At 54.6% G+C, this 12,522-nt stretch overlaps 5 protein-coding genes across 5 annotated transcripts, besides 8 other annotated features; 1 reads left to right on the top strand and 4 right to left on the bottom strand.

Annotated features, from left to right (window-relative positions):
* Window positions 1–1,050: part of a mobile genetic element that runs on past the window's edge.
* Window positions 1,051–1,077: 27 nt separating this feature from the next.
* Window positions 1,078–1,121: a mobile genetic element.
* Window positions 1,122–3,177: 2,056 nt separating this feature from the next.
* EKO05_0011184 (uncharacterized protein) lies at window positions 3,178–3,684 on the top strand (the record flags this gene model as incomplete). The annotated part of the gene is made up of 1 exon (XM_038943799.2): window positions 3,178–3,684. One exon carries the CDS (start codon window positions 3,178–3,180, stop codon window positions 3,682–3,684), a length of 507 nt encoding a protein of 168 aa, XP_038793432.2.
* A 333-nt stretch (window positions 3,685–4,017) lies between these two features.
* Window positions 4,018–4,053: a tandem repeat.
* Window positions 4,054–4,423: 370 nt separating this feature from the next.
* EKO05_0011183 (Mannan endo-1,4-beta-mannosidase) lies at window positions 4,424–6,050 on the bottom strand (the record flags this gene model as incomplete). The annotated part of the gene is made up of 4 exons (XM_038943718.1): window positions 4,424–4,739; window positions 4,865–4,983; window positions 5,046–5,869; window positions 5,918–6,050. The coding sequence occupies 4 exons, from the start codon at window positions 6,048–6,050 to the stop codon at window positions 4,424–4,426; spliced, it is 1,392 nt and encodes a 463-aa protein (XP_038793431.1).
* Window positions 4,833–4,859: a tandem repeat.
* Window positions 6,051–6,503: 453 nt separating the features above from the next.
* On the bottom strand, window positions 6,504–8,005 carry EKO05_0011182 (Xaa-Pro dipeptidase; the record flags this gene model as incomplete). The annotated part of the gene is made up of 3 exons (XM_038943724.2): window positions 6,504–6,598; window positions 6,653–7,776; window positions 7,830–8,005. 3 exons carry the CDS (start codon window positions 8,003–8,005, stop codon window positions 6,504–6,506), a joined length of 1,395 nt encoding a protein of 464 aa, XP_038793430.2.
* A 439-nt stretch (window positions 8,006–8,444) lies between these two features.
* Window positions 8,445–9,462, bottom strand: EKO05_0011181 (Cell wall synthesis protein kre9 precursor; the record flags this gene model as incomplete). Its single annotated transcript, XM_038943713.2, has 3 exons — window positions 8,445–8,507; window positions 8,566–8,971; window positions 9,137–9,462. The coding sequence occupies 3 exons, from the start codon at window positions 9,460–9,462 to the stop codon at window positions 8,445–8,447; spliced, it is 795 nt and encodes a 264-aa protein (XP_038793429.2).
* Window positions 9,005–9,113: a tandem repeat.
* A 76-nt stretch (window positions 9,463–9,538) lies between the features above and the next one.
* Window positions 9,539–9,596: a tandem repeat.
* Window positions 9,597–10,243: 647 nt separating this feature from the next.
* Window positions 10,244–11,221, bottom strand: EKO05_0011180 (Xaa-Pro dipeptidase; the record flags this gene model as incomplete). Its single annotated transcript, XM_038947413.1, has 1 exon — window positions 10,244–11,221. One exon carries the CDS (start codon window positions 11,219–11,221, stop codon window positions 10,244–10,246), a length of 978 nt encoding a protein of 325 aa, XP_038793428.1.
* A 172-nt stretch (window positions 11,222–11,393) lies between these two features.
* Window positions 11,394–11,473: a tandem repeat.
* A 724-nt stretch (window positions 11,474–12,197) lies between these two features.
* Window positions 12,198–12,283: a tandem repeat.
* Between the last annotated feature and the right edge of the window lie 239 nt (window positions 12,284–12,522).

Below are 12,522 nucleotides of genomic sequence, written 5' to 3'. Positions count from 1 at the left end.
AGTCTCTAAGAACAGATAGACTACTAGCAAGCTTAGTCTAGACTGGTTAAAGCACTTTAATGCCTATACAAAGACGCGCACCTAAGAAGTATACTAGCTGCTCCTTATTTACAGCCATAAGAGCCACAACTCCCTTAACTTCTAATAATACTGTAAGGAAGTAAAGATTGTTACACTGTATATGCCTCTATACTTATTTTACCTCTTACAACTACTAGATATAGGTTATTTTGCCCCTCTAAAGAAGGTATATAGGCGCTAAGCTAAGAATCTTATACACAACTATATTACTTATATTACTAAAACTAAGTTTCTACTCTGCTTTATAGACGCCTATAAGGAGACATTTACTTCTAGCAATATCTAAGGAGGCTTCTAAGGCGCTAGAATAGTCCCCCTTAACCCAGAACGGGTTATAATGGGTCTTGATGTCCGCCTATGTACCCTACCGCTACCTACTGTAAAAGATGAGCCCTGGCAGTCCTAAACCCCAAGCACTACCCTACAATTAGGGTCGCAATTAACACTAGTTTAAGAGAGGATTTAAAGGCATGCAAGCAGCTTACTAACTTTAATAGTTAAGGCCTTTAAAAAGCTTGCTAAAGGCGCAGCTATAGTAGCGCATAAGCTAGTGTTAGCTTAAAGGGAGATTACTAGGCTTTAAGCAGCAAATAAGGCTGCCATGCAACGTAAATTGCATAAAAGAAAGTAATTACAGCAGGAGGGAGTCCTAACAGCTAAGGAAGGCCTTTAATTAACTACTCTAACTAAGTTTAGGGCGCGTGGTAATAGTAAGAAGGCAAAGAAGCGAGTGTGCGCTAAAGGAGGGGAAGTAACCTAAAGACGCTGTACAAAGTGCTATAATGTTAGACATAACTTACATACATATAAGAAGGCTATAGAAGATGTTTCTAAATAATATTATATACTGTACTACTGTATACAAGGCTAAAGTGGGCTAATGCAAGCTATAATAGGGTAGAAATTTGGTGTGGTCTTGGCAGAGTGATCCGCTCACCCGTTTGATCCGCTCACCCGTGGAGTACGTTACTTTATGTTGATTTTTACTAGTAAAACTGGGGCGTCACCCGAATCTGGGCGTCGCGCGCATGGATATGGTACCTCCACATTGCGGGCCTTGTTTCATATCCTGTGTAGCTCTACAGTCATCCGTAGTGGCGGCTTCCGATGGCATATTACACTTATACAGGTAGGAGCGAAGACTATCGCCCGAGGCTAACGAACCAGCTACTAGCAATTCCAAGCAAGCAGCCAAGATTATCGGACTTCTACATCTTACAATCTGCATCAACAAGACTGCTAGGCTCGTCCCATGTCACTCTTCAGCCATCATATTCTACTTCATGGAGCCGTTCGTGCTTTACGGCGTTGCATGAGCACAATTGTTCGTGTGAGAGCAGGCTGCGTTGCTCCCCGTGGCATTGAGGTTGTCTTACGAGCGTGCATTATGGGGGCAATGACTTGGTACCCACTCCTCCGGCACGTTCGAATAGACTCTTGACAACATGTCTCAGGGTCCGGAGAGATATATGTACAGCGTCAGCAGATAATAGCCGGAGAGCTTTGACGCGTATCGAGCCAACCCGAGAGGCCGAAACAATCAGAGATCCGTTGGATGCCTGGCCGGATTCATCGTTCGCAGAGCATTGAAGTGTGATTAAATATCCGATTCTTCCATCCCAAAAAGAACAGCACATTCGTTCACTCCTCTCCACTCACTCGTTCGTTGTCCATTATCCCACACATTCATTTTCAAATCACCTGATATCGTTTTCTTACCAAAATTCCATCTTTAATGCTTCCATCATGCGCACAGCTGGTTTGTCTCTTCTTGTAACCGTTGCGGCCATCACCGTCAATAGAGATGTCACTTGCAATATCGAGTCTTCTTTGTCCGCAACATCGGCCACTTCACTCCCTGGGCTCCAGGATCGTCTTTGAATATAGTTTTCGCTCTCTACCAAACCCCACCAGAAAAATTTGGTGCCGTCAGTGAGCATTCAGACGGTCTTGTTTTCGAGTTACATCGTGGCAAAGTGGTGCAAGACGCGAAAGAATGCCAATCAGCATTTGCTGCTATAATTTCACAATGTATCGAAGCAGGAAACGTATTTGGTGGCGAATCTCACGCGGAGGAGGGTACCACTTATCTTGTGTATTCAAGCAGTCCGGACGACCATCGTTCCAATCACGCGCGTGCTCCGGTCCCTGCAGAGCCTGCAAAGCCTGCAAACCCAGCTCCTGTCAAGCCAGCTCCTGTCAAGCCGGCTCCTGTCAAGCCGTCACCAACCCCATCCAAACCATCGCCAACCCCAGTACCAGCAAAACCATTCAAGATCGGGCCTACAAAGAACTGCAGGCAATTGGCTCTGCATATACAGACGCCGACTCGAAAGGGGAAGCGCTCAGATGATATCAAAGAGGTCGTGGGCAGTTCGTCGGCAGCAGAGTGGATATCAAGAGTAGGGAAGAGCTCGCAAAGAGGGCTCCCAGTGGTGATGATGAGTGGGATGGGCCTGGTGCGGGCGATACAGCCATCAACCACCCGGGAAGGGCCAAAAAAGGATCTGCGCGCGGAATCATGTTTGATGCGCTAAATTGCCCGGATGCAGCGTCGATGGTACGTATTCTTCCGTGGGAGCTAGCCAGCGGTCTTGTGCTCTTTCGCTTCACCGACTAATGCTGACCTCGTCGGGAATAGAAAGCCCGCCGAAGCTCCGCTCTTTTCGATTGACGGTCCAAACAACAACTGCGAGACGATCAAATATAGGAGGCCGAGACTGCAGTCTTGGGCAGCGTGGAGATGTATCATGTTGAGCACATGCTAGAATGGCAGACCGTGGCCAAGTTCTTCGAATGGATGGACCGCAAATCGGTAGCGGCTTCGAACAAGTTCAAGAACCCAGACCCAAGCAAAGCAGGAGAGCTGAACTTGTGTCAGTATTTCGTGGAACAGTGGAAAGGCAGCTATCCTCAAGACCTTACCATTGACGGCAAGACTATGAAGCCGCTCGACCATATGGCACAGGCATACCCTGGTGTAGGGAACCGTGAAGAGGAGTTTGTGTAGCTGCAGGCAACGATGAACACTCCAGCGAAGAGCAACGCAAGTATGAGTCTCCCGGTGTAGACTACGCAAATCTGACATTCCCACAGATGTGCACCTACAAGGGAACCAAGGATGGAGCGGGAACCCTTCACAGCAGAAAAGATGCGCGAGCACATCACCGGCGAGAAAACGGTGGCCAAGGGACAGAAAGTCGAAAAGGTCGCACCCGACCTCGTCGACCGGGCCAAGCTCGCACTGCCGAAACCCAAAGCCCTGATGGGCGCCCGCAAGTACATGAGATCGAAGACCGTCATCGACATCTTCCAGAAGCAGCAAGAAGAAATGGGCAAGATGCTAAGCCGCCATTGACGACGAGCTGCCCAGGAATCCGCGCAGGCCCACAAAAGGCGACAAGACACTCGCACCCTGGATCAAACAAGCCCTGGGCAGATTCAGGACCGAGTGCGCGAACGAGCGGTTTGGCTTCGCGCACAAGCGCACGCACAACGACGCGGACACCTACCTGGCCCTTCTCGACACCAAATCCAAGTAGTGCGCAGGCCAGCCCAAGTCCCCGCCCGGCCTGCGTCCGGGGACGCCAACCTCGCGGATGAACAACCTTGCGGATCTGTTCGGCGCCATGCATCTCAACGGGGAAGACGTCAAGATCAGGACCTGTCGCTTCCTGGGGAAAGTGCAGAAGGAGTGGAGGGCGGAGAAGGCGATAGCGTGGACAAAGCCCTGGTAGACAACCTTGCGAAGAAGCAGTTCTGTATGCCTCTGGCCTGCTTTCAAAGTTCTGCTCCATTATTACCGCTCTCGGTTATGTTCGCTGTGCTGTCATCTCGCGGGTAGACTGGTGGAACTGGGATAGAATGTTTTCCTTGACTCTGTTGTAAAAGAATGAATTGAGCTCTGAAATACGTATGCTATACGCTTATACCAAGACCCACCCAACCACCCAACCCCCGACCCAGCCCACCTTGCCCTGCAAAGCAGAAAGGCATCACGGAGGTGTCACAAAAAGGGGTTGAAAGCGGGAGGGGGAAGTGATGAATGGAAGCAGCGAGAGATCAGGGATGAATTTGGATGTGCAAGGGATCGTGAGCGTGATGGTGGTTGCGAGTCCGAGCACAGCGCCACGCGATGCTTCGACACGCCGTGCCCGCACCGCTCGCTCCAAGTCGAGAGTCAGACAGGAGGGAAAGAGAAGGCGAGCGAGCGTGGAGCTTCCATCTCCCATACAGGAAGGCCGCCACTACTAAGATTTTTGTTTTGGGGAGGGGGAAACACATACAGATCCACACCTCAGTTCGTGCCCCCCCTCCTTCCTACTATCACCATCCTCTTCCCCTACTTCTTCCGCCACCCCTGAATCTCATCCAGCGTAAGCACATACACATCCGCATAAACCCTCTTGAGCAAATCCAACGAATTCCACACCCCGGCGCTGATATAATCCCCGCTCCAGATGCAGAAGTAGACCCAATCAGCCTGGTACGCTTTCAGCTGCGCAGGCTCCATGACGCTGCCGATTTCAGCCGCGGCGATGAGCTTCGTGTCGCCGGTGAGGGAGAGCAGCGCGTTGTAGGTTGCGGATATCGGGCCATGGTCGTTTTGGGTGTAGGTGTCGGCGCTGACGATGTCGACGTACGAGTTGCCGGGGTACCTGGGGGATGTTAATGGTTCCGTGGCATGCCATCTTGATGCATGCTGTTCTGGGGCGGTTTGGCGCCGGGTAGTTGCTGTGGCGAGAGCGGAAAGAGAGAGAGAGAGAGAGAGAGAGAGACTCACCAGTCCTTGGCGACCGAATTCCACACCCAAACCAGATTCTGCAGCTTGTGCACGCGCGTCAATCGATCGAAGACGATTTTATACAGTTTCTTCGCTGGCTCGGGGCCCTGGGCGCCCCACTTTCCCCGTGTTAGCAGGCAGTTCTCGCACAACCATTCGCAAAACGGGGTGAAATACGTACCCAGAACCACTTGCCCTCGGCCTCGTGCAGCGGCCTGAAAAGCACAGGTACGCCGTTGTCCTGCAGCTTCTTCAGCTGCACGGCGATGCTGTCGATGTCCTTGATGAGGAGCGTGTAATTCGCATTCGTAGTATCCTTCAGCGCAGTCTCGATGTTGAAGTCGGTCGCTGCGGTGTAGAAGCCGCTGTACCAGGGCTGTGTCGCGTTGTCGTACAGACCTGTAGGGGCGCCCCAGTGCCAGACGAAAGTGATGATGCCTCCTTTTTTGTTAAAGGCGATGGCTTTGTCCACGTCGGTTGAGCTGGCGCCATGGCTGATGCGGCTCTCCGTGTAGTCCATCAGGTCGAGTCCGAGGATGGCGGGGGTCTTGCCGACGTTGGTGGTCACCCAGTCGAGAGACGCTTGGTCTTGTTGGCCGGAGAGGATGTTCTTGCCGTAGATGCTTCCGAGGTACTTCAACAGCGCCTTTGCGTCTGCGTTGGCGTTTGGTGACACGGGCGTTGTGGTGACCTTGTGCGCGCCGCGCTTGGGGCTGGGAGACAGGATGATGGAGTCGATGAGGTACCAGCCCCAGTTGTTCTGGATCTCAATGGTGTTGGAACCAGCATCGAGTAGGACCTGACCTGCTGAGACGGTCGTCCATGTTGTGGTGGCAGGAAGGGAGACTTGGGACCCGCCAGCACTGTTGAGCACTACGTAGGTGTACTTGTCGCCGTAAGGGCCGTTGTACACAAGCTTGAGATCGTAGAGCTGCGAGGTTGTGGCAGGGACAGTGAAGGTTATTTTGTCTGTTCCTTCGTCGAAACCTTCGACGTACCCAGTACCTGTAGTCTGTTAGAAGGCATACAACCAAGCTCCTTCGCGAGGCACACCAGAGTATCCGGCGACTGCAGTGGCGACGGTGACACCAGATAGTGTTGCTGACTCGGCTTGCAGTGTTGTTGTTTGAGCGCTTGCTAGGCTGACCAGAAGGCCTGCGAGACCTGCTAATCTCGTGATATACATTCTGGCGATGTTTCGAGTGTAGTACTAGTCAACTCGCTCTGGGTTACCATCAACAGCTTATAGCTCACGAGCCATAACGCTCAATCCGTTACGGGCTTGAGACTCCGCTCCAAAACAGATGAAGGGCTTGTGGCTAGAGTGGAAGGCGGGTCCCAAATCCGGGGTACGATAGTTCGCACACGATTACACACCATTCGGAGATTTCTGAAACGCCTTGGTAGAGGCAAAACAATATCTAGAAGTTCAATGTGACCTGACTCAATATATATAAATTGAAGGGACGGCGGGAGCAGGGGTGGGAAGCCGCTGATTGTTGCTTGGCGAAAACGAAAGTATCCACAAGAGCGCCATACGTTGAAATTGAAGGTGTGAACATGGAGAATGGTGGAAGATCTTTTTTGCTATATTACTTCTGTCATTGCCACTTAGTGTGAGCGCGTGTGTAGCTGTGACCTATTGACCAGCCTTGATGAGCTGGGCGATGTCATCAACCTCTTTTGGTGTAGGGGTCAAGTTCTCGCTGCCGTTCTCAGTAACGAGTAGGTTGTCTGCATTCTGTTAGCCTCGCCGTGTCCGGTCTTACAAGTGCTTCAGGGACTCACCTTCAATCCTCACACCACCGACACTCCAGTACTTCTCGAGTACCTTTTCGTCGATGTACTTATTCTGCTCCTCGTTCTGCAGGTATGGCTCGATGATGAACTTGCAGAAGTAGATGCCCGGCTCAACGGTAATCACGCTCCTTGCAGGCAGCGTTCCCCTCACCCTCAGGTAGCGGAACATGCTGTCCTTGTCTGCGTAGTTGGCATTGCCACCGGTGTCGTGTGTGTCCATACCAAGGTAGTGGCCCAGGCCGTGGGGGAAGAAAGCGACGCTGATCCGCGCGCGGAAGATGTCATCTGCATCGCCTTTGAGGATGCCCAGCTTGAGAAGACCGGCAATAGCGATTTTGTGGGCGAGCTCGTGGATAGAATCCCAGACGGCGCCAGCCTTGAGCGCGTCGATGCACTGCTTCTGCATGTCGAGAACAACGTCGTAGATTGCACGACTCTCCTCGTTGAAGTGACCCTTGATGGGAAAGGTGCGGGTGATGTCAGATGCGTAGCAGTCCACCTCGCATCCAGCATCCAAAAGCAACAGGTTTTGCTTGCTGATAGGCGCGGCGTTCTTGACGTAGTGTAGCGTTGCGCCATTCTCGCCAGCTGCCACGATGGAGTGGTATGCCTGGTTCTTTGCATTGCGCTCGACGCAAGACTTCAAGAAGACAGCTTCGAGCTCGCACTCGTTTTGAGCCTTGGCAGCGGCCTTCATGACGTTGACATGCGCCACCGTTGAAATGGCATTGGCCTTGCGGATGAGCGCGATTTCATAGTCGGTCTTGGTGACACGGCAGTATTCAATCGCAGGCTTGAGCTCTTTCAGCTCTTTGTGCTTGAAGTTGAGGAAGGTGATGTGGTCTGAGATCTGTTCTGGAATGGCGTAGATGGTCGACTGCGACGTATCGGTGGAGCTCGCCAGGTGGGAGTTGACGTCGGCTGTGGTCTTGCAGTCGTCGATATCATACTTTGCCTTGGCCTCCTCAGGGCTCATGGGGAGTCCGGACCAGATGACCTCATCAGGCTCAACCCCAGGGATGAAAAGGGTAAGCTTATCGGTGCTAATCTCGTAGGTGAGGTACGAGTCTGGCAGCTCGCATCCACTGAGGTAGTAGAAGTAGCGTCGTTGTCTGGACGTTGTTAGCGTGTCCTGATGCCAACATGAGCTTGCGATATTCCGCACCTGAACGGGGCCTCTCCATCGTTGTCCTCGTTCAACTTCTGCTTCTGCGCCTCGAGGTAGATGGTTCCATTCTTGTCGCCGCCCTTGTCGACAATCCACTTTGCGACCTTCCTCGCGTGGACCTTGGCCGGGTACTTGCCCTTCAGAACGTCATCGTAGTTTTCCGCGATGCCCATCCTGGCAACAGATGCAAGTCCACGGGGCGTGCAGAATCGGTCGGCAAACTTTTCTGGGCTGTAGAAAGGATTGGAGCGAGGCGAGGAGCTTCTTCCGCAGTGTAAGAACGGTTGCCAGAGAGCGCGCGCGAGCTTCCTGCAGCTGCCCATGTGGCTGTTTGGATGTGGAACGAGAGGTGGGGGTGGTGGGGGACAGCTCGTGGCATTGGCGGTTAGCCTCGGCCAGCTCCAAGAGGCAGGTCGAAGCAGCCGACGTGGTCAATGCATAGTAACGGCTGCAGCATGAGTCGTCATGGGCAGTGGGATCGACAATCCATGTCGTGATGTATTAAACGCTATCAGATTCGTAAAGATTTCGCCAGAAACGCCATTTGACGTGCATGTTGGGGGATCACAGAAAACAGCATCACGTCGGCCAGATGGGATCTTCGGTGCCAATCTAGTCCTTCCACCTGTTGAGGAACTTCTGCATGTCATCGGTAGGGTTGGGGGCAGCAGCGACCTTGGGGACAGTCAGTGTACATTCAGCTACCAACATGGCGGTTGTGGATGGGACTTGCCGTATTCTCGACGCTGCTGACGGAGAAGGTCTGACTCTGGGTGATTGTCGTCTGTATGCTCGGGATTGGCAGGGCGGTGGTGGCGATCTTGACGCTGCTGGTGGGGTACAAGGGGCTTGTGTCCGTGGCGGTGACCTTGGTGGGCGGTATTGGCTGCATGGGCGCGTAGCGGGTAGGGCCGGTCTGCATTGTGTAGGCGACGTCGTAGTCGCCATCTGCACCTGCTCCATCACCTGCAGCATCCGTGGTGCCGTCTACAGTCGCAGGCCCGTCGGTGCCATCGAGGTCGTCGAGTCCCTGTAGCACTGCGTCTCCCCATGCGCCCGTCATGCCAGAGTAGGAGAAGCGGTCGGAGTAGGTGGTGAGTTCACCGCCCGTCTTGCCCACGGCGACCATTTTGATGAAGCTGTTTCCATGAAGTTAGTGGTGTTTGTTCGAAGTGTATGTGTGTGTGTGTGTGTGCGTGGTGTTTGTTCGAAGTGTATGTGTGTGTGTGTGCGTGGTGTTTGTTCGACGTGTATGTATGTGTGTGTGTGCGTGTGTGTGTGCGCGCATCAAATAAATCACCTACTAGGCATTAGCTGGCGTGCTCGCGCCAGGCAGTCCCGTCTCGACCATGGCAGAAGCCTTGTTGCCGCCGAGGGCAAAGTTGCCGGCTGTGGTGAGGACCTTGACGACCTGCTGCTGCTCGGGCTTCTGTCCGCCACCGACCAGAATGACCTGGTAGGTCGTCAGGTCGCTGATGCTGGGCCCCGTGCCGCCCTCCTCCCATTCAATCTCGATCGCCGTGCCCGCCGTCAGCTTGGCGCCGGCCGGTGGGCTTGTGAATTTGATCCCCGCGCTCACCAGAGGCGCGAGGGTGGCGAGGGCGGTGAAGGGCAGGAGGAACCGCGTCATGGCGAGGGCGGTGGGGTGGATGCCGCGTGTGGTGTGGTGAGCGAGTGAGCGAGTGCAGAGCGACTTGGGCGAGGAAGCGTGGGCGTGTCCGTGGGCGTGTCCGTGGGCGTCTGCGTGGGCGTCTTCGTGGGCGTGCTTGCGGTGTGTCGTAGCGTGAATCAGCAGCGCGTTGGGGGAATGGTCGTGCAGGCAGTCGAGGTCGTGAACGTCGAGCTTGGATTCTAGAAGGTGGCTTGCCGCCAGGGGCACGACTGCGGCGACGATCGCCTAGCGCTGCTCCGGCAGGGATGTGCATTCCTGCTGCACGACGCGCGCGTGTGCTAGGTAGTAGGTACTAACTACCGAGGTAGGTAGGTGGGGGTGGATGCACAGGACAGCTTCGGCGTGTTTCATGCAACGCGAAATGGGAAGAACAGCATCTTGCAGCCTGGAGGCAGATGTCTGTTCTGACAAAGCTTTGCACAGATCCAGCTCGAGAGCCTCTACCGTTGGCACAGTGGGCACTTTCTTCACAAGCACCTATTGCGTTGTATTCTGGGCGAGCCTTGATAAAGGCATGTGGCTCTGTCTAGCTGTCCAAGCTGTGCGTTGGCTGCCGTGTGGGAAAGTGCGTGGTCAACGGCCAGCTCCCCAACAAACTTCAGCTCCAACAAGGCCACCAGAGTAAACTATCGTACACAAGAATCTCAAAATGCTGCTCTTTTGGTTCCTCCCACTCCACGCCCTCGCCTGTCCTAGACAATCGACAAATGACACGTACCAAGGAAACGCTTCACCCTCATCAAGCAGCCACTTCTCGTCGAAGCCTAGGGTTGCCCAGCTTGAGGCTGAAGCTCGTCGGCAGCCTGCTCGTCATGGTGGCTGCTTGGCCCGCCTTCTGCAGCGAGATGGTCAAGTCCTTCAGCTTCTCCGGCGAGAAGATCTGGACGTTGAAAGACAGCAGGAACTCGACGCAGAGCTCCAATCGACAGAGTGCACCCTCGTCCACGCCCCCCACCGCAGCGAAGCGCTTCTGTGGCCAGCGATGGTCCTCGAGCGCCTTCATCGCCACCAGGGCACACGCAAGGATCAAGCGGTGCATCGTGCGGTACGTCAGAGGAACGACCTTGTCGATGACGCAAAGTCGGAGAATGTAGGAGCCAGCGGCGAGCCAAACAGCCGTCGAGAGTGGGCAGTACTTCTGGATCCGGTTCATGTACTCTTCCACGCCCACTTTGGGAACGGTCCTGGAGAAGAACTTTCTTGCCATGTTTGCCCGTTGAAGGTGCTCTGGCAACGCACCGGCGCCGATGTCGTGCGCAATGGTGGGCTCGTCGTGTTCCGCCTCTGCTGGCGCAAGCTGGGTGGGTGGATGGTTTTCCTTGTCGACAGGGATGGGCGTGGCAGGTCGGGAGGCTACGCGACGATGGCCTTTGAGCGCCGCAAGGTTGTCTTTCGAAAGGGTCCGCGTCAGCGGTGGTGTTGCAGGCACGTCTCCCGCTGCGTTGGCCATGGCAACAATGGCCCGAGCAATCAACTTCATGGCTGACTCTCGCGGCATGGTACACACATCCAGCTCTTCCTCGCTCGCGGGCGGAGACGGCGCTTCTTGCAGGGTCAGACTCCCAAACTCGGGCAGGACACCAGCATCGCCAGCTGGATTGGGTGCCGAGGGTGGCTCCATCGTTCCTGTCGAGGGCACTTCTCGTAGCCGGTAGATCAAGTGCTCAGGATGCACTTGAGGGAATGTATGAGGCGTAGGATTGCAGACTTGGAGCATTGGGACGATGTGCGTAGATGTTGTTGCCGGAGTTGACCGATGTGCTTCACAAGAGGAAGGTTAGGCAAGCAAGTGACTCTAGCGTTGACAAAGTTTTGCAGGTTGGCGTTCGCTGATGCTCGGTTTGGTATGGCAATGGATGATTGTGGATGGTTGAGATGGAAGTGGTATCGATGTTGGTGTTGGTGTTGGTGTTGGTGTTGATGTTGACGTTGATGTTGGTGTTGATGTTGATGTTGATGTTGATGTTGACAAGCAAGTTAGATTAGACGTGAAAGGGTTGCAATGGTAGGGCTGTAATGGGTCCGGGCGGTGGGGTGTTGTTACGCAGGGTCAAGGAGCAGGCGATGCTAGTCAGGGGACACCTTGTGGGCAGTGGATGGTGGAGGTCAGAGGTGCGCAGTATGTGGCGGAGGAGAGGGTAGATGTCGGGGTTTTGCCGTGGGAGAGGTCAAGTGACGCTAGGAGGGCTTCCGTTCTGCGTCGAAAAAGATGGCCGACGATACTTCACGATCGTTTCCGAAGCACGGATGCTTACCTACTATAGCAGCGGAGGCCATGCGGTAGCGTATTGAGGCTGGCTTAGTCGCGTTTACTGCCGACGCGCCACCAGGCCGGACCCAGACGCGCGGTGAGGGAAATGCAGATGTGCTGGCGAGCCACGATGGGGGACGTCTACGTGCAAGGCCGCAGCGCTGCGTCGAGACGAAATGAAGCCCAAGACAGGTCTCGTGCAGTGCAGAAAAAGGCTAGACCCAGCTGGCAAGACGGGCCGGGGGACAGTCTGTCTCCTCGGCACAGGGACTCGGCGCATGCAAGAGAGGGAAATGGCTGGCAAGAAGAGGTTGAAGGCGTGATTGGGGGTCCATTGGGCTGTTCAAGGACAGCGCGTTGCATGGGGTGGGTGCAGCGGAGGGACGTCCGTACAGCAAGAGGTTGACTGCGGGGGAGAGCAGCGGCTCAGCTGCAGGGTCCTGACAGGGAGCGTAGACGAGACAACAAACAACAGACGCGGACGCAGACGCAGACGCAGACACTGACACAGACACGGACCCGGACACGTTGGAGTGGGTTGCAGGTGGTTCCATGGGGAGAGGCGGCGTGTGCAACCAGAAGACAGGAGAGGAGTGAGCGCGACGGGCTAGATTGCGTGCACCCACAGAATGCCCCATCACCACCAGGGCCCGGAGCGTTCCGTCCTGATCGTGGCCATTCACACGTTTCGGGTGACTTCCCCACCCTCCCGACCATCGACGCAGCACCAGCCTCTCTGCAGAAGCAGCTGCAAAAGCAGCTGCAAA

The sequence above is a fragment of the Ascochyta rabiei genome, chromosome 21, assembly GCF_004011695.2.
Source record: "Ascochyta rabiei chromosome 21, complete sequence".
NCBI lineage: Eukaryota > Fungi > Ascomycota > Dothideomycetes > Pleosporales > Didymellaceae > Ascochyta > Ascochyta rabiei.
The sequence above is the reverse complement of the archived record's forward strand: the minus strand, read 5'-3'. Positions and strand labels throughout refer to the sequence as shown.